Raw genomic sequence first — 21,689 nt, 5'->3', positions numbered from 1 at the left:
ACCCAGGAAAACTGCCAATGGTCTTAGAGCGGGGACAGGAATCCAAAGAGAAAAGGCAATATTCACAGGAAGCTTGTATATACAATCAATTCTATAACTCATTCAATGTGGCTATGTATTCGACTCCCATCTTTCTCTGTGAGATTAGCAATAAAATTTGCAATTGATCTTAAGGGGGGAGAGGAATCCCAAAAAAGAGCATTTATTTGTTTGAGCATCTTCTCGTCCCCCACATGTGACAGGATCTATGGATGCAATGGCTAGTCCAAACTACTTTCTCTGTAAACATTTACTGAATGAATAATAAATTAGAGCCTCTGATGTTCAGGAACTCAAAACACCATTAGGAGAGAAAAATAAATGGGAATGACAGTGTAGAATAGTGGGGACTATGATGGGGATGAGTAATGGATGCTAAAGAAGCAGAAGACAAGGGCACCAAACCAGACCAAGGGTCTCAACCCACTAGAAAAGACTTTATCCAAACTGGTAAGGGAAAGGTGACCAATGTGTGCATCATAGGGGGCATCTACTTAGAGGGATCTGCATTTAGAAAGATTCTGATGAAGCAGCAAGAGAATCACTACAGGTTAGTGGTTAAGGAAAGGTTCTAGAGCCAGAAGGTTCTACCACTGAATCTTATTTCACCTTGGGCAGGGTCTAGTCATCTCCATAACACACTGCCCTCATCTATACAAGGAGTCACTTGAGTACTTAGGTCAGAATACCGTAAGGCTCAAATAGGTTAAAGCATAAGCCAGTAAGAAAAATGACAGACACAGTAAGACCTTTAAAAATGTCAGCCATGATTACTGTCACTATTAGAGATGATGGTGTCACATTTAGGAAATGAAGAGTGGTTCTGAAAGGGTCTAGGGCCATGTGGTTTGCAGCAGCTTTCAGGAGGCTGAATCCTTGGGGCCAACTGTAAGGAAGAGAAACCGAGCTGAGACTTTGGGGTTGAAGAGTGCCTCAGTGTGTGGGATTTTCCAAAATACAAAAGTTGAATTCGAACCAAATATGTCATTATGCACTTTCTACTATTGCGAGAGCTGAGTGAGCCTGCATTAGCTCTGTTCACATCACTCTTAATAGACAGGCCTGGATCACACCCCTTCTCTGCTTCTGCCACCGCAGACCTCAGAGTCTTATCACGCTACCTGCACACAGGAGCCCCTGCCACCCTCCTGAGGGCGTTTCCTGGCTCTTCTCCCATGGTGTGGATGGGGTCACCACTGGCATGAAAAAGAACCAAAGGTGTGTGCGGGATCTTTTATTTGTGCTGCTCGCTGATCAAACCCAGTTTTGAGGGTTTGTTTTTTTTTTTTAATCTTTCAGGCCTATATAATTAGAAATTGCCCACAGTGGTTTCAATTCTACTTTCTTTTAAATTAATAGCTCAGAGGACTTTATGCGTTAATCATACTCTCTGCTCTCTTTTTTAAATGTTATTTTACATTTTCTTTTTTTTTTAAAGATTTTATTTATTTATTTGTCAGAGAAAGAGAGGGAGGGAGAGCAAGCACAGGCAGACAGAATGGCAGGCAGAGGCAGAGGGAGAAGCAGGCTCCCTGATGAGCAAGGAGCCCGATGTGGGACTCGATCCCAGGACGCTGGGATCATGACCTGAGCCGAAGGCAGCTGCTTAACCAACTGAGCCACCCAGGCGTCCCTATTTTACATTTTCTTATTCCTTCTTCCTGCCAGCTGCAAAGAAATTTGTCATTTATTCTCATTGACTTCTTGTCTTCATATCTTCGAATACATACATTTCTATCAAGATAGATAACCGTTTATCCTGACCTTTATTACCTGCCTCTAATCTAAACATAATAAAGATTCTTTGCTATTTTAATGGCTCAAATATTAGCGAGCCTTTCCAAATTTTGAAACCCAAAATAGATTATTGTTTTTATTTTTATAGCAAATGGTTCAACTAGGCTCTCAAGAATACGTTTCCCACACAAAATCCATGCTGCTCTTCCCTCATGGGTGAGGCCCCGTGCACCTGCACTTCATTCCAGATGCCCACACCTACCCCCACCTGTCGTCCCACACGACTTCCTCCTTCCCTTCTAGATGCTGCTGTGTCCCTCTGGAGCATAGGGCAGGCAGGCTTACTGCCCATTAGAGCAGATTCTGGTTCCCTGAGCTCAGAGTTCCAGTTTTCTAATGCAACTCATTGCACGTTCAAGTATCTCCTGGCCCTCTTTCTGCTCCTGTGTGAGAACCAGAGCTCAAAGAACCAGTGCCCATGCCAATACTCTGGCTGTGAGGAATGAGGTCTTTTGTCTCAGACCCGGCAATCTGTGTCTTCTGCCTGCCTCTGTGACATGGTATCAGGATAACTTGCCAGCTTGCAAGTAAGTTAAATCTCAGACCTTTCATAGCTCTTGACAGTGGCTTTATTCCAATTCTCTTAATTCTCTAAATATGTTCTTCCAGAATTTGCACAGTGGGTGTTCTACAGGGAGAGAGCTGCACTCCCCTGTTCACCACTGCGTGACTCACAACCGCCAGGATATGGAAACAACGTGAGTGTCCTTCAACAGACGAATGGAGAAAGAGGATGTGGGAGACTACAGGTGTGAACGCACACACATTCGTGCTTACACACACACGCACATACATTCTCAAATTATCCAGCCATTAAAAAAGGAGGAAATGCTGACCTTTGCAACAACATGAATGGCCTGGGGGACATTACAGTAGGTGAAATAAACCAAGCACAAAGAGGGAAATATTGTATGATCTCTGTATGATCTCACTTATATCTGGAATTCAAAAACGTTAAGGTGACAGGAGCAGAGTAAAAGGGTGTTGCTAGGGGCTGGGGGAGCTGGGCAGATGTTGGTCAAAAGATCCAAACTTTCAATCATAAAATAAGTTTTAGGGATCGACTGTGCAGCATGGAGACTGCAGCGAACGATGCTGTATTGTATATCTGAAATTTGCTAGAAGCGATCTTAAGTGTTCTCACCCAACAGAGACACACAGACACACAGACACAGACACACACACACACACACACACACACACACACACACACACACACACAGTGGTGGATGTGTTACCTAGCTTGGTTGCGGCAATCCTTTCACAAGGTATAATCAAATCATCCCATTCTATACCTTAGACATACACAGTTTCTATTGTTGATTTTACTCTAATAAAGCAGGGGTGTGGGGGAGAGAACACTGATGAAGGAAAGCTCCAGGGTTAGAGCCCTAGTGTAGTCCCACAAACACCCCAGGCCAGACTGAAGCAGAAGGAAAGAGGACTGCAGAACAGTGGTCTGAGACAAAGAGAAGCTACCTAGCAAGCCAAACAGAGATGGACATCCATCCATCCATTCATCCATCTAGAAAGACAAACAGAAATGACTAGATATGTCTGACCGTATGTAACTAGTTTTAGGAAAAGGTCTTACTGCTCTGGTGAAAAGAAAAAGGTGAGGATGGAGTAATTATAGATTCCTCAGAACTGACAACTGAAAGGTTCAATTACCAAAATCCAGTGAGAAAACAAAAGTTGCCCCAGAAGAGACAGACGTACAGTATGCTACAGGGCTCAGAATAATATTTGCATATTATAATGACGTATGTTCTGAAAACAGATTTCATCTTTAGTGGGAGGATGACAAGAGGAGAAGTATGTGGGCATATTTGTGTTCATGTGTACACAGTATTGTAAGTGAGCTGGGAAAGCAAGAGGGGATGCCTAAAATCTAGGAATGATTTATCACTACAGGCATTTTACATAGAATAGAAACACAAGAATACCAAGAGGAGGAGGCAGAGGAGCTAACTTCTAAGAACCAAGAATCATGGGTAGATAGACAACTGTTGTAATAATGCAGTATCATTTTGTATTTTGAATTCTGCATTTGGATTATTTATAAAAACTGAATTCAATTGTAAAAATTCAGTTTGACTTTTGGATGACTAGAAATGGTGTATATATAACCAGAAATGAGTCAGTCAAACAAAAGCCTAGCGAAGAAACAAACAGAGTAAGAAATTGTAGTAAATGGAAAATGGAGGGTGACAGCAATACCCAGCAATTTCTCTAATTATAAAAGATGTGAGTGGATTAAGTTAATCAATTGAAACAAAAAGGCTCTCAGACTGAATTTTAATAATCTGACACTACACTATGAAAATAAAATGATATAGGTTGAAAATGAAGAGGTTGAAATGGGATGCGGGAAAATGTTGACCAAAAAGTTGATGTAATATTACTGACATCAGACAAAAATTGTATACCAAGTGAAAACCAGCCCAGGACCTAGACTATTGATAAGGAAAATAATTCACCAGAAAATTATTCCATTCATGAGTTTATAAAGTCCTAACAGCCTTGCTTCAAATTGTATTATGCAAAAATTGATAAAACTACTGGAAGAAATTTAATACCTAGTAACAGGAGATTGTCACACAGTTCTCTCAGAAACTAATAAAACATTCAATAGGTCAAGAGGGCGAAAAAGGGTAGAAGGACAATTAAAAAGCCTGATCTAAAAGCCTAACCTTCTTACCAAGAATGGCCACTATTATGACCCTAAAGAATGCCTCAACAAATTCTGAACTATTGATATTATATAAATAATTTTCATCGACCACAATGCATTAAGAAATCAAGCCCCATCCTAAAAAAGTAGCCAAACCCTTAATTACTCCTCCTCATAGATGGCAATATTTACTTCATAAATACTTACATGCCAGCCAAATATTTACTCAAATATTTACTCATCCAATCTTTACAACAGCTGCTTGAGGAAGTACTATCATCCCCCAGATCTTATGAACAAGGCAGTGGAAACAAGGAGAGAAGGAACAACTCCTCCAAAGTCACAGAGAGACAGAAACCCAGCTCCGTGACTCCAAGGTCTAGACCCTTGACTCTTGCCTCATGCTTATTCTGTTCACAGACCTCTAAGTAAAAGGAGTTAAAGAAGATGTAACTCTCCAACTTTCCCAGCACCATTTATTGAAGAGACTTTTTTCCATTGGATATTTTTTCCTGCATACAAATGGCTAACAGACAGATGAAACAATGTTCATCATCATTAGCCATCAGGAAATTCAAATCAAAACAACACTGAGATGTCACCTTACACCTGTCAGAATGGCAAAACTTAACAATACAGGAAACAACAAATATTGGAGAGGATGTGGAGAAAGGGGAACCCTCTCACACTGTTGGTGGGAATGCAAGTTGGTACACCCACTTTGGAAAACAATATGGAAGTTTCTCAAAAATTAAAAATAGAGCTACCCGACAACCTGACAACTGCACTACTGGGTATTTACTCCAAATATGCAGATGTAGTGAAAAGAAGGGCCATATGTACCCCAATATTCATAGCAGCAATGTCCACAATAGCCAAACTGTGGAAGGACCCGAATGCCTTCAACAGACGAATGGATAAAGAAGATGTGGTCCATATATACAACGGAATATTACTCAGCCATCAGAAAGGATGAATCCCCACCATTTGCACTAATATGGATGGAACTGGAAGAGACTGTGCTGAGTGAAATAAGTCAAGCTGAGGAAGTCAATTATCATATGATTTCACTTATTTGTGGAACATAAGAAATAGCATGGAGGACATTAGGAGAAGGAAGGGACAAATGGAGGGAGGGAATCAGAAGGGGAGATAAATCGTGAGAGACTATGGACTCTGAGAAACAAACTGTGGATGTGGGGGGAGCGTGGGGGGATGGGTGAGCCCAGTGATGTGTATTAAGGAGGGCACATGTTGCACAGAACACTGGGTGTTCTGTGCAAACAATGAATCATGGAACATTACATCAAAAACTAATGATGGGAGGGAGGAGTCAAGATGGCGGAGAAGTAGAAGCTGAGACGACTTCAGGTAGCGGGAGATCATCTAAATAGCTTATTTAAAGATTGCAAACACCTACAAATCCAACGGGAGATTGAAGAGAAGAAGAACAGCAATTCTAGAAACAGAAAATCAACCACTATCTGAAAGGTAGGACTGGCGGAGAAGTGAATCCAAAGCGACGGGAAGATAGACCACGGGGGGAGGGGCCGGCTCCCGGCGAGCAGCGGAGCAACCGAGCACAAAATTGGGACTTTTAAAAGTCTGTTCCGCTGAGGGACATCGCTCCAGAGGCTTAACCGGGGTGAAGCCCACGCGGGGTCAGTGCGGCCTCAGGTCCCACAGGGTCACAGAAGGATCGGGGTGTCTGAGTGTCGCAGAGCTTACCGGTATTAGAACGGGGAAGCCGGCTACAGAGACAGAGCCAAGGAGTGACTCTCAGTTCGGGGTTACCTTGAACCGGTCACAGGCGTGGTCAGCTCGGAGCGCGGCCGGAGGCCAGGGTGACGGGAGTCATTGTGCGCTGTTCTCTGAGGGCGCACTGAGGACTGGGGCCCCGGGCTCTCGGCTCCTCTGGGCCGGAGACCAGGAGGCCGCCATCTTCATTCCCGTCTTCCGGAACTCTACGGAAAGCGCTCAGGGAACAAAAGCTCCCGAAAGCGAACCCGAGCGGATGACTCAGCGCAGCCCCGGGTAAGGGCGGTGCAACTCCGCCTGGGGCAAAGACGCTTGAGAATCACTACAACAGGCCCCTCCCCCAGAAGATCAACGAGAAACCCAGCCAGGACCAAGTTCACCTACCAAGGACTGCAGTTTCAATACCAAGGAGAGCGGCAGAATTCCAGAGGGGAAGAAAGCAAAGCATGGAACTCATGGCTTTCTCCCCATGATTCTTTAGCCTTGCAGTTAATTTAATTTTTTTTCCATTTTCAATTTTTTTTTCTCCTGCTAAATTTTTTTAACTTTTACCGTTTTCTTTTTTAACGTTTTTTAAATAGTTTATCTAATATATATATATTTCCTTTTTATATTTTTTATCGGCTTTCTTTTTTTAATATTTTCTTTTTTTTTTCTTTCTGAACCCTTTTTTTTTTTAAGATTTTTTTATTTATTTATTTGACAGAGAGAGATCACAAGTAGACGGAGAGGTAGGCAGAGAGAGAGAGAGAGGGAAGCAGGCTTCTTGCTGAGCAGAGAGCCCAATGTGGGACTCGATCCCAGGACCCTGAGATCATGACCTGAGCCGAAGGCAGCAGCTTAACCCACTGAGCCACCCAGGCGCCCCCTGAACCCCTTTTTTATCCCCTTTCTCCCCCCTCACGATTTGGGATCTCTTCTGATTTGGCTAAAGCATATTTTCCTGGGGTTGTTGCCATCCTTTTAGTATTTTACTTGCTCCTTCATATACTCTTATCTGGACAAAATGACAAGGCGGAAAAATTCACAACAAAAAAAAGAACAAGAAGCAGAACCAAAGGCTAGGGACCTAATCAATACAGACATTGGTAATATGTCAGATATAGAGTTCAGAATGATGATTCTCAAGGTTCTAGCCGGGCTTGAAAAAGGCATGGAAGATATTAAAGCAACCCTCTCGGGAGATATAAAAGCCCTTTCTGGAGAAATAAAAGAACTAAAATCTAACCAAGTTGAAATCAAAAAAGCTATTAATGATGTGCAAACAAAAATGGAGGCTCTGACGGCTAGGATAAATGAGGCAGAAGAAAGAATTAGCGATATAGAAGACCAAATGACAGAGAATAAAGAAGCTGAGCAAAAGAGGGACAAACAGCTACTGGACCACGAGGGGAGAATTCGAGAGATAAGTGACACCATAAGACAAAACAACATTAGAATAATTGGGATTCCAGAAGAAGAAGAAACAGAGAGGGGAGCAGAAGGTATATTGGAGAGAATTATTGGAGAGAATTTCCCCAATATGGCAAAGGGAACAAGCATCAAAATCCAGGAGGTTCAGAAAACCCCCTCAAAATCAATAAGAATAGGTCCACACCCCGTCACCTAATAGTAAAATTGACAAGTCTTAGTGACAAAGAAAAGATTCTGAAAGCAGCCCGGGAAAAGAAGTCTGTAACGTACAATGGTAAAAATATTAGATTGGCAGCAGACTTATCCACAGAGACCTGGCAGGCCAGAAAGAGCTGGCATGATATATTCAGAGTACTAAATGAGAAAAACATGCAGCCAAGAATACTATATCCAGCTAGGCTATCATTGAAAATAGAAGGAGAGATTAAAAGCTTCCAGGACAAACAAAAACTGAAAGAATTTGCAAATACCAAACCAGCTCTACAGGAAATATTGAAAGGGGTCCTCTAAGCAAAGAGAGACCCTAAAAGTAGTAGATCAGAAAGAAACAGAGACAATATACAATAACAGTCACCTTACAGGCAGTACAATGGCACTAAATTCATATCTCTCAATACTTACCCTGAATGTTAATGGGTTAAATGCCCCAATCAAAAGACACAGGGTATCAGAATGGATAAAAAAACAAAACCCATCTATAAGTTGCCTACAAGAAACTCATCTTAAACCCGAAGACACCTCCAGGTTTAAAGTGAGGGGGTGGAAAAGAATTTACCATGCTAATGGACATCAGAAGAAAGCAGGAGTGGCAATCCTTATATCAGATCAATTAGATTTTAAGCCAAAGACTATAATAAGAGATGAGGAAGGACACTATATCATACTCAAAGGAACTGTCCAACAAGAAGATCTAACAATTATAAATATCTATGCCCCTAACGTGGGAGCAGCCAACTATATAAACCAATTAATAACAAAATCAAAGAAACAAATCGACAAGAATACAATAATAGTAGGGGATTTTAACACTCCCCTCACTGAAATGGACAGATCATCCAAGCAAAAGATCAACAAGGAAATCAAGGCCTTAAATGACACACTGGACCAGATGGACATCACAGATGTATTCAGAACATTTCATCCCAAAGCAACAGAATACACATTCTTCTCTAGTGCACATGGAACATTCTCCAGAATAGATCACATTCTTGGTCCTAAATCAAGTCTCAACCGGTATCAAAAGACTGGGATTGGGACGCCTGGGTGGCTCAGTTGGTTAAGCAGCTGCCTTCGGCTCAGGTCATGATCCCAGCGTCCTGGGATCGAGTCCCACATCGGGCTCCTTGCTTGGCAGTGAGCCTGCTTCTCCCTCTGCCTCTGCCTGCCACTCTGTCTGCCTGTGCTCACTCTCGCTTCTCTCTCTATGACAAATAAATAAATAAATTCTTAAAAAAAAAAAAAGATTGGGATCATTCCCTGCATATTTTCAGACCACAATGCTCTGAAGCTAGAACTCAATAACAAGAGGAAATTTGGAAAGAACCCAAATACATGGAGACTAAACAGCATCCTTCTAAAGAATGAATGGGTCAATCAGGAAATTAAAGAAGAATTGAAAAAATTTATGGAAACAAATGATAATGAAAACACAACGGTTCAGAATCTGTGGGAAACAACAAAGGCAGTCCTGAGAGGAAAATATATAGCGGTACAAGCCTTTCTCAAGAAACAAGAAAGGTCTCAGGTACACAACCTAACCCTACACCTAAAGGAGCTGGAGAAATAACAAGAAAGAAACCCTAAACCCAGCAGGAGAAGAGAAATCATAAAGATCAGAGCAGAAATCAATGAAATAGAAACCAAAAAAACAATAGAACAAATCAACGAAACTAGGAGCTGGTTCTTTGAAAGAATTAATAAGATTGATAAACCCCTGGCCAGACTTATCAAAAAGAAAAGAGAAAGGACCCAAATCGATAAAATCATGAATGAAAGAGGAGAGATCACAACGAACACCAAAGAAATACAGACAATTATAAGAACATACTATGAGCAACTCTACGCCAACAAATTTGACAATCTGGAAGAAATGGATGCATTCCTAGAGACATATAAACTACCACAACTGAACCAGGAAGAAATAGAAAGCCTGAACAGACCCATAACCAGTAAGGAGATTGAAACAGTCATCAAAAATCTCCAAACAAACAAAAGCCCAGGGCCAGATGGCTTCCCGGGGGAATTCTACCAAACATTTAAAGAAGAACTAATTCCTATTCTCCTGAAACTGTTCCAAAAAATAGAAATGGAAGGAAAACTTCCAAACTCATTTTATGAGGCCAGCATCACCTTGATCCCAAAACCAGACAAGGATCCCAACAAAAAAGAGAACTACAGACCAATATCCTTGATGAACACAGATGCAAAAATTCTCGCCAAAATACTAGCCAGTAGGATTCAACAGTACATTAAAAGGATTATTCACCACGACCAAGTGGGATTTATTCCAGGGCTGCAAGGGTGGTTCAACATCCGCAAATCAATCAATGTGATACAACACATTAATAAAAGAAAGAACAAGAACCATATGATACTCTCCATAGATGCTGAAAAAGCATTTGACAAAGTACAGCATCCCTTCCTGATCAAAACTCTTCAAAGTGTAGGGATAGACGGCACATACCTCAATATTATCAAAGCCATCTATGAAAAACCCACCGCAAATATCATTCTCAATGGAGAAAAACTGAAAGCTTTTCCGCTAAGGTCAGGAACACGGCAGGGATGTCCGTTATCACCACTGCTATTCAACATAGTACTAGAAGTCCTAGCTTCAGCAATCAGACAACAAAAGGAAATTAAAGGCATCCAAATCGGCAAAGAAGAAGTCAAACTATCACTCTTTGCAGATGATATGATACTCTATGTGGAAAACCCAAAAGACTCCACTCCAAAACTGCTAGAACTTGTACAGGAATTCAGTAAAGTGTCAGGATATAAAATCAATGCACAGAAATCAGTTGCATTTCTCTACACCAACAACAAGACAGAAGAAAGAGAAATTAAGGAGTCCATCCCATTTACAATTGCACCCAAAACTATAAGATACCTAGGAATAAACCTAACCAAAGAGACTAAGAATCTATACTCAGAAAACTATAAAGTACTCATGAAAGAAATTGAGGAAGACACAAAGAAATGGAAAAATGTTCCATGCTCCTGGATTGGAAGAATAAATATTGTGAAAATGTCTATGCTACCTAAAGCAATCTACACATTTAATGCAATTCCTATCAAAGTACCATCCATTTTTTTCAAAGAAATGGAACAAATGATCCTAAAATTCATATGGAACCAGAAAAGACCTCGAATAGCCAAAGGAATATTGAAAAAGAAAGCCAAAGTTGGTGGCATCACAGTTCCGGACTTCAAGCTCTATTACAAAGCTGTCATCATCAAGACAGCATGGTACTGGCACAAAAACAGACACATAGATCAATGGAACAGAATAGAGAGCCCAGAAATAGACCCTCAACTCTATGGTCAACTCATCTTCAACAAAGCAGGAAAGAATGTCCACTGGAAAAAAGACAGCCTCTTCAATCAATGGTGTTGGGAAAATTGGACAGCCACATGCAGAAAAATGAAATTGGATCATTTCCTTACACCACACACGAAAATAGACTCAAAATGGATGAAGGATCTCAATGTGAGAAAGGAATCCATCAAAATCCTTGAGGAGAACACAGGCAGCGACCTCTTCGACGTCAACCGCAGCAACATCTTCCTAGGAACATCACCAAAGGCAAGGGAAGCAAGGGCAAAAATGAACTTTTGGGATTTTATCAAGATCAAAAGCTTTTGCACAGCAAAGGAAACAGTGAACAAAACCAAAAGACAACTGACAGAATGGGAGAAGATATTTGCAAATGACATATCAGATAAAGGGCTAGTGTCCAAAATCTATAAAGAACTTAGCAAACTCAACACCCAAAGAACAAATAATCCAATCAAGAAATGGGCAGAGGACATGAACAGACATTTCTGCAAAGAAGACATCCAGATGGCCAACAGACACATGAAAAAGTGCTCCATATCACTCGGCATCAGGGAAATACAAATCAAAACCACCATGAGATATCACCTCACACCAGTCCGAATGGCTAAAATTAACAAGTCAGGAAATGACAGATGCTGGCGAGGATGCGGAGAAAGGGGAACCCTCCTACACTGTTGGGAATGCAAGCTGGTGCAACCACTCTGGAAAACAGCATGGAGGTTCCTCAAAATGTTGAAAATAGAACTACCCTATGACCCAGCAATTGCACTGCTGCGTATTTACCCTAAAGATACAAATGTGGTGATCCGAAGGGGCACGTGCACCCGAATGTTTATAGCAGCAATGTCTACAATAGCCAAACTATGGAAAGAACCTAGATGTCCATCTACAGACGAATGGATAAAGAAGATGTGGTATATATACACAATGGAATACTATGCAGCCATCAAAAGAAATGAAATCTTGCCATTTGCGATGACGTGGATGGAACTAGAGGGTATCATGCTTAGTGAAATAAGTCAATCGGAGAAAGACAACTATCATATGATCTCCCTGATATGAGGGAGAGGAGATGCAACATGGGGGGTTAAGGGGGTAGGAGAAGAATAAATGTAACAAGATGGGATTGGTAGGGAGACAAACCATAAGTGACTCTTAATCTCACAAAACATACTGAGGGTTGATGGGGGGAGGGGGGTTGGGAGAGAGGGGGTGGGGTTATGGATATTGGGGAGGGTATGTGCTATGGTGAGTGCTGTGAAGTGTGTAAACCTGGCGATTCGCAGACCTGTACCCCTGGGGATAAAAATATGTGTTTATAAAAAATAAAATTAAAAAAACAAAACAAAAAAAACTAATGATGGACTGTATGGTGACTAAGATAATAAAAAAAAATAAAGAAGATACAAAAACAAAAATTTTTAAAGTACACAGTATTACAACTTAAAACAGAAACATTACATATCGAAGTAAATGAGGGCTATCCAGAGCAGTTCTCAGAAATTTATAGCTTTATGTATTTACTATAAGAGGGAAGATAAGTAAAATATTCTAATCCAGAAAGCTTGGGAAAGAACAAAATAAACCCAAAGGAAGTAGAAACAAATAATAACTAAGTAGAATTTAAATACCAGAGTGAACATGAAACAACAGAAATGTTATTTTTTTAAATTCGGAATCTTTGGAAAGATCAATTTAAAACAACCTTCAACAATGAAGATAAATCAGACAGACTAAAAATTAGGAAAAAAGGCCACAAAGACAGGTACACATAAAATAATTATAAAAACATATCTGGAACAACATAAAATATTTGAAAAAGCATAAAAGATAGGCAAATTCAGAGGAAGATATAAATTACCATAATTATACCAAGAATAAAAAAATTTATTAGAATAACAACCCCACAAAAATGGAAAAGCAGTGGGGGGAAAAAAACTATTTCAAAAAAACAAACAAGAAAAGATACCAGGTTCAGAGCTTAGACAAGGCGTGAAATTTCCCCAGCACTGAAAAACATTGCTAATTGCAAATGTTTGTTACCAAAAATAGGCAAAGAAGAGAAAGATATTTAAGAGATAATTATTGGCAAATAACGGGTAGATGAAAAAATAGCTAATTGAATTCAGTCGTGTATACTGGTCTTGGTCTTTGACTAAGGGTTTTCCTTAAAAATGAATGAGTCAACATCAGAAAAATCTATTAATGTAATTCAGCACCCTAACCAATTAAAGAGAAAAAGCATACAACTGTATCCACTGTACCCATGGATATAGAAAAGGAACCAGCCGAAAATTCAGGAGAGGACTCGTGATAACGTTGCAGATGGACTGAGAATAGAAGGGACCCTCCTTCCTCTGACAGAGGGAATCTGTCAGGCATGTACAGCTCAGCGTCCCCTTTCATGGGGATGGAAGCATGAGAAGCACCTCGAAGATTTGAGAGAGAGGGCGAGCGCACAGGGGTGTGGCAGGGAGGGGCAGAGGCGGAGAGAGAATCTCAAGCCGACGGGCTCCATCTCAGGACGTGAGATCACAACCTGAGCGAAAACCGAGGGCAGGACGCTTAACCAGCTGAGCCACCCAGCTGCCCCAGGAGAAGCATTTTCATTAAAATCTGAAAAAAAAAGGAAAAATGCCCCCCGGACGGCTAGCTTTCGATACTGTATCATACATAGCCCATCGCTGGGTGCAACAGGAGGAGATATAAAAAGTCAGAACGGAAAGACAAAACTGCCAAAATAGACAGATGATGTAACCAATGTATTTTCTCCCTTCTCAGAAAAAAGCCTCCATCCACTGCAGATTTTTCACAGTCTTTTTACATCTAAACTCATCTTATGTCAGATAAACATACACTAAGAATCTTACATTTTCTAAAAATGTACTCATTTTCCAGTTCATAATTTCAATCCATCAGGGTTTCCTCTTTTCTCATGGGTTTCAAATCCCTTGTATTTCTAATTCCAAAGAGCTGCATAAATATGTGAATCAACCTACTAGAAAAACTGCAAAGAAGGGACATGGGCAAATTAGGCCCAAGATTAACCCATGGTTTTCAGGTCTAGGTAACACCTGCTGCCCTCCCTCCCCCACCCCCGCCGCAGACGGTTTCCACTGTGCCACAGGGCTGTGTGCTGGGCCCCCTGCAGTGGTTAACACAGTCCGTACGTGTCTCTCTCCGCTGTGGGGCTCTCTCGTCTTCATGGCTTAGAAGGCCAAGTGGTTCCGGGTTCTCCCGAGTCAACGCTTCAGGGACATGAGAGGTTAACGGACTGCCCTACTTTCAAGTACTCGTGCCTCAGTCTGCTGCTTCTTAGAAAGGGAGGCTCTCCCACTTTGACAGGTGTCCCAGAGAAAGGCATGAGCCAGGCACCAGAACTAGGGAACACCCAGGAGACCGAGTTCCAGGGAAGCTGACGGATCTGGGGTCTGATCCGCCTTCGGCCTGTGGGAAAGCCTGTCTGGGGCTCACGGCAGGAAAGGCAGACAAGACTGGGTCTGCTGCTTGCACAAATGTAGGGGGAGATGTGGGAGAGGCAGGAATGACTCCAGTCAGGCTTCCCTTGTCCTCTTCCTCAGGATGAGGGTCTCCGATGTCCCTGTAACACAGTGATGGCCTGGAGGGGGCATGCAGAGCCGCGCAGCTGGCACGCAGTACAGCCGCCTTGGCCCCGGGCTCTGCTCCGCTCCCTGCACCTGGCACGTGGGATGTGCTCCATGAGCTCTTGTTGAAAGCATCTAGGAGTGAATGAGTCACAGCTCCAGAACATTGGAAATGGAAGGGGCCAGGAGATCCTAGTGTGCGTGGCTTGCCTGCTCCCTTAGACAGCTGGATCCTAAGGCCAGGGCTCCTCCCCATCGACTGAGCAGAGCAGGACTGCATCCTGATGCAAAGGCTTTGCTCCTGGGGAACCTCAGGCTGCCTACACACACACACACACAGTCTGTGGGATCAGTCTGATGAGCCCCCATCTCATGAGATCCCCAGACGTCAGGAGATTTGGATCTTGCCACTGCTGCCTTGGGGACAATCACTGTGGCTTCGGGGAGAGAGACCCCAGAGGCCAGGAGCACAGTCCTCCCTCAGCCTACAATCCACACCTAAGGGGCAGGGCTACGGAAGGCACAGAGGAGCCTGGTGCTGCTTTCTGCTTCTCCCACATTGGACCAATCAGGAGCAGAATTAACTGGCCGACCCCAGTGAATACTCAGATCTTCAGGGTCTCCCTTCAGAAGAATCTGTGCAAGCTGTGCCTGCCCCAAGGAGCGGGGGCACTGGCAATCGTGGGTCTACACTCTCAAGTGTTACTCTCTGAAGCTAGAGCCAGTCTCAGCCCTGCCTGGAGAGATGTAAGTCACCCCCCCCATGACTCAGTGGAGCGGGGACTCTTGTCTGACTCGGTGGGGACTCCCCTGCCCTGCTGGAAAATCTCAGGCAGAACTTTCAAAGGGCTTAACTGGTCCACTAACCCCAAAATACAGCATTCAGGGCATCACACAGGGTAAGCCAGGGGAACTGGGAACATGCCATCCCAGCCCTCACCCTCTATCACGCTCCTGGTGCACAGGGCTGGCGGCGAGCCACGGGACATTGGACTCTGATAGAGTGAACCTAAGAGTCCCCTTTACACCAGAAAAAGCCTATTTCCTGAATATGGAAGTCCCCACCATTGCCTCCCATTTCTTGCCCCAGATACCAACCAGAGGCTAGGAAGGTGAGGGCCAGGCTCAAACATCAGTGTTTTGTGAATGCAGGAGCCTAGGCAGGAGCTCCAGGAGACGGGAATGTCTGCAGAGCAGCTGCCCTGGGAATGGCTTACCCAGCCCAGCCCACACCCATACCCTCCCTGTCCAGGGGACTCGCTCCCCTGCTGGCATATTTCCTGCCCTCCCACCTCCTCCTCCCCCCTGCTGCTTCCAAAACCTAGAGAAGGACCCTCAACCCCACAAGCTGTTGTATATGTTCTAGATGAAGACCAACCACCTTCTAACCTTAAGCCAGGCTTGGGAGGGGAGAAGTGAGGATAATACAACGACCTAAAATATTCATACTTTCGCATCTGTGCTCATCTCTACCAATGGTGACCATTTATTGATGGCCTACTGTACACTGGGCCCTCTGGTAAATGCCTTCCAGCCATCTTCTCACGTAATTCTTCCATCAGCCCTCTGTCGTGGAGATCGGTACTGTCTTCTCCTTACAGAGGGAGGCCCTGAAGCCTGGAGAGACCAATGTTTCTAAGGTCACACATGAAGTGATTGGAGCTGGGGTTTGTTCACGGGGGTGTGTGGACCCCAGACCAGCTCCAGCCCCATCCAGATTTCAGAATCTAGAACCGGACAGGAGGTGAGAAGTGGAGTCTGGGCTTCTAAGTCAATAGAGATTCGAGGAATCAATGACAAGAGCCATTCACGAACATGAGAAACAGTGTATGTGTTTGGGGGGTCTGGCCGAGGAGAACCCAGTAGAGAGTGGGAAGGGGAGTCTGCATGAAAGAGCAGGAATTTAACGTACCGTTTGCTTCTCACATACCAAGAACTACGCTGGGCTTTTCACACGTAGTAATTCATATGATCTCCATAGTAACACTATGAGAATATATTATTCTATTTTATAGATGAACAAATGCAGACAAATGAAATGAGCAAAGAAAAGCATCCCTGCACTTACACTGAGGTTAAAGCCAGAGACTTCTACAAACTTAAATATTTTGTTCTCTTTACCACTGTTTTCTTCTAGCTATTGCTACTTCAAACCTTTAGGATGTGTCAGATGCTCTACTGTGTTTAGAGACTAGGAAACGAGCAGAAAGGACCCTTCACACAGAAGGCGACAAAGATGTTGAAAAAATCAGTGGTATTTGGGGAACATAGGAAGGAAGCAAGGAGCAGGCTCTGGGTCACAGAATGTCCCCTGTCCACAAGACTCTCAAGGGGAGAAGGCAGTGTCTCCTCTCACTGCCTCTTCTAGGCATCGGATTTTGAGTGGAAGCAGGAAGAAGGCCATGCTCTGTGCTGTGAGCAGAGCCAGACTGGCCTCCTTCCTCCCAGAAGCGTGCCGCCAATGGCAATCTGTCCCTGGCTTGAATTCTTGCCTTACGCATGTCCCTTCACAACTGGCTCTGGCAAGTACTGTCACTGCTGGACTGAAGCAGTGAGCTGAGGTGGATGTTCAGTGCTGTGCACTCACTCTAGAGCCTTCTCTGCTCTGCATCTGCTCCAGACAAGCATGTGAGCTGCTGCTACCACTCTCTGTACATATTTACTCTCGTCCCCACACCCCTGTATCTGCCCCCAGTGCCAGGTCCCAGAGAACTTGGGAAGACCCGGAGAAGCTGGCCAGTGTCTGAGAACAAAGAGATTCAGAATCCTGGAGCGACACCCGTTTTGAGTCCCTGCACGTGGTTGATGAGGAGCCTGGAGTCTCCCATTTCCAGCCTGGATGTTCAACCTTCCTGCTTCATCTCTTTCAGACCCAGATTCCCCTTGATGCCAAGACCCAACTTTACTGCGGTCACAGAGTTCATCTTTGAAGGCTTTTCCATTTTGGGGTGGCAGCACAGACTCATCCTCTTTGTGGTCTTTCTAGTCTTGTACCTGTTGACCCTTGCCAGCAATGCCATCATCTTGATGGTTATCCGCCTCAACCGTCAACTTCACACACCCATGTACTTCTTCCTGAGCGTCCTGTCCATGTCTGAGACCTGCTACACCGTGGCCATCATCCCCCGGATGCTGTCCAGTCTTCTGAGCCCCCAACAAGCCATCTCCATTCCAGACTGTGCCACTCAGCTCTTCTTCTATCTCACCTTCGGCATCAACAACTGCTTCCTGCTCATGGCCATGGGCTACGACCGCTACGTGGCCATCTGCAACCCCCTACGGTACTCGGTCATCATGGGCAAAAGGACCTGTATACAGCTGGCAAGCGGATCTTGGAGCCTTGGCTTGAGCACAGCCATCATCCAGGTGTCTTCTGTGTTCAGCCTGCCCTTCTGTGATGCCAATGTCATTTCCCACTTCTTCTGTGACATTCGGCCCCTAATGAAGCTGGCTTGTGCTGACACCACCATCAAAGAATTTATCACTTTGTTCATCAGTCTGTGCGTCCTTGTTCTGCCCATGGTGCTGATCTTCATCTCCTATGTCCTGATTGTCTCCACCATCCTCAAGATGGCCTCTGCTGAGGGCCGGAAGAAGGCTTTTGCCACCTGTGCCTCCCACCTCACCGTGGTCATTGTCCACTATGGCTGCACCTCCTTCATATACCTAAAACCCAAATCCCAAAATTCCCTGCAGGACAGGCTCATCTCCGTGACCTACACAGTCATCACCCCCCTACTGAACCCTGTTGTATACAGCCTGAGGAACAAAGAGGTCAAGGATGTCTTGCTCAGAGCTTTAGGTAAAAAGCCTTTCTCTTAGGTGCTGGTCAGCCTCCATAATACAGTTTGCTGAGGGGGCGCAGCAAGGGAGCTCGTCACCTAAGAGGCACCAGGTACCCAGTCCAGGCAGCAATAGGAAAGAGGGGGATAGGGTAAAACAAGGAAGGGAAAGATCACTAAGAGACAGAGGGAGGCCCTAAACCAACAGAAGGGCTTACCAGCCTTGATGAAAACCAAGTAAGAAAAAGACTATTCAGGAGCTGAACTATCAGGTTAGACCTTGTTCCTCTTACCCTTGGCATAAGGGACAGTGAGCTAGTAGTGAGAATGGAAGAAGATATAGTACCCATCAGAGGAATTTATGGACTCAGAACTTGGCCTCAGCATGAAAACCGGGAGCATTGAAATAACAAGTCCTCCATTATTTACACATAACATTTTCTAGGCTGTATTTCATATGACAATAAAGGAAAAATCACTCCATTCATCTACCGTGTGCCTACTCCTACCTGCGTGGATCCTAGACAGCTACGCCAGACACAGGCTCTGATAGCCGGTTGACAAACTGGTTGAGAATCGTAAAGCAAAAACCGTAAAAACCACTTCTCAGATGTTGAGGGTTGCAGAAAAAGAGCCCCCATCTTTCATGTCCATCACCCCCTCGTCCCTGGACACCTGGGTGATTTGACAGACTCTGCGGCTGCTCTACCCAGGTCCCCTCCATGGGCTGGCACCCCCACAGCGGCCAATGGGGATGCATGAGTGCCCACGGCTCCTAGCTCCCCCCACCCCCACTCTGAACAATCACCACTGGCTGGTAGGAGGCTCTCTCGGGGGAGGGGGGACACATACCTCCCTCCCACCCAGGAGGTACAAAAGGCCACCCATCTTGCCTCAAGGTGGGACTAACCTAGAGTCTTCTGTCATATCAGGCTGCAGGGAGCCTGTGACCCAGACGACATCCTGACTGAGCTCTGACCCACCCCGCCTGCTTCCCTCACTCCATTTTCTGAGCTTTCTGAGCATTCACCCTTCGTCTCCCACATGGGGCAGGTGCAGGCTCTGCACCCATTGCTTGGATCATGTCTCTGCTGCTGCACCCAGCACAGTGCCTGGTCCAGAGCAGCTGCCCAGTGGTTAGGAAAAGAAGTAAGAAAAGGACAGAAAGAGGACAGCTGTGAGCAGCTAAAATACAACTGGCATCAGCAGATAGCTCTCTCCTCTATCTTTTCCTTTTATTATGAGATGACTTTCAGGTTGTTTGTCCCCACTTGTGAAAGTCCTTTTGTACCTTTATTGAATGCATTCTAGACAGCCAGCATTAATTTAAACACTTTATTCATTTAGTCCTCACCATTAATCTAGGAGGTAAGTATTTTATTAAACTTACTTTTACAGATGAGAAACCTAAAGCCTGAAAAGTTTAAGTAAATCCTCAAGGTCAGAGCACGCGGACCCTAATCAGGACCCTGGAACAGGTGCCCTGGCCCCAGAGTCTGTAGTTGCATTATGGGCTCATGCTGATGATTTTAACCAGCTCTTCTCCTTTAAAATAATTGTTGACGGAGTTCCATACACAGTGGATTTACACATAGCTCACATCCCGCCAGAACATCCTTCGGTCTTAGAAATCAGTCAGGAAGTTTGGAAATTACATATTGTAATAGACTTTTCCCTTGAAAACCTTGGTGCATCCTTCCCCCCACTCAGCACAGCCCTAAAAATGCAAAGACTATAAGGTGGGCCAAAGACCTCTGGAGGGTGACGGGGTGATAGGGCGCATGCCCATCAGATTGCTAACCCAGCACCCATCCACTTCTCCTCCCTTGTGACCTGACGCAGAAGAGACTTAGGCAGTATATTATACATAGAGTATGGGCTTGGGGGCCATACGTGTGGCCGCCACGTAGCCCCCATGTAGATGGAGTGCACGTGTTTGGGGGCACATGTCCCAATCCTAGGTCTGCCATTATAAGCGTGTGTTCTAGGAAAGTGACTTAACTTCACTGGCCTGCTTTTCCTATCTGCACACTGGGGCCAGCAAGATCAACCTTCCAAGGTTATTGGGAGGACTGAAAACATTATGGGCAGAACATTTCCTGGCTCATGGGAGCAACTAAGCTGTGAACATCTTCTCTACTGCCCACCCCCACCATGCACTCCTTTCTAGGTCACCTAATAGCGACACGCAGCCAGCTTGGACAACTGAGTTCTCATTCACAGAATGAGCTCCCTCTTCCTGGAACGGACTTTGCAATGGGCTGCCCTCCGACCATCTTCCCTCGCCTGGTCATCTCTGATCCCATAGTTCAGCACACAAAACCTATTCTCCCAGGGTCTTGCAAGAATAACTTCCTGGCTATACCTGCCATGTGTTAATAAAACCACTCCTCTCCCCTCTCAGTTCCTACCCCACATTCCCTTCTCCTGTGCTCTGTCCACTTGCTGGCCTGTCAGCCATGTATGGTATCATTCCCACGTCTCTCCTGGTTGTCCCGGACGCCCAGGATTCAGGGATGCGATCTTCACGTGGAGGCTGGATACACACTAATAAAAACATGTGCGACTACTTCTGTGCCCTGATCCGTCTGAAAGCACCAATTACCAAATAAAGCAGAAAAAAGCAAATTCTGAAAAAGAGAACTATCCGTAGATACAAACAGTACAACGCTATTATTTGACTATTATAAAGCTAGAGAGCCATTAATATTTTAAAAATTAAAAAGGAGTTTTCAAATGTACAAAACTAGAGCCCCCAGCTGTGGATGAGAAGGATAAGGTCGGGGTGTGAGAACAGGCATAACGTCATGGCTATGGACTGAATCGGGTCCCCCCAATTCATAGGTTGATGCCCTATCCCCAATGTGATGGTATTGGGAGATGGAACCTTTGGGAATTAGGTTTGGATAAGGTCGTGAAGGTGGGGTCATGATGGGACTGGGGCCCCTTAAGAAGAGACACCAGAGAGTTCTCTGTCTCTACCATATGAAGACAGAGAGACCAATCTATCTGCAATCCAGAGAGCAAGTCCTCACCAGAACTGAATCTGCTGTCACCTTGAC

At 44.4% G+C, this 21,689-nt stretch overlaps 2 protein-coding genes across 2 annotated transcripts in view; one reads left to right on the top strand and one right to left on the bottom strand.

Annotated features, from left to right (window-relative positions):
* Positions 1 to 21,689, bottom strand: part of LOC125086296 (olfactory receptor 10J3-like) — a 152,008-nt gene that overhangs the window by 68,644 nt on the left and 61,675 nt on the right.
* Positions 17,732 to 18,667, top strand: LOC125086298 (olfactory receptor 10J4). Its single transcript, XM_047705522.1, has one exon. It carries the CDS (start codon positions 17,732 to 17,734, stop codon positions 18,665 to 18,667), a length of 936 nt encoding a protein of 311 aa, XP_047561478.1.

Source organism: Lutra lutra, chromosome 15, assembly GCF_902655055.1.
Source record: "Lutra lutra chromosome 15, mLutLut1.2, whole genome shotgun sequence".
Taxonomy (NCBI): Eukaryota; Metazoa; Chordata; class Mammalia; order Carnivora; family Mustelidae; genus Lutra; species Lutra lutra.
Note: the sequence above shows the minus strand (reverse complement) of the source record. Positions and strands in the feature narration are given on the sequence as shown.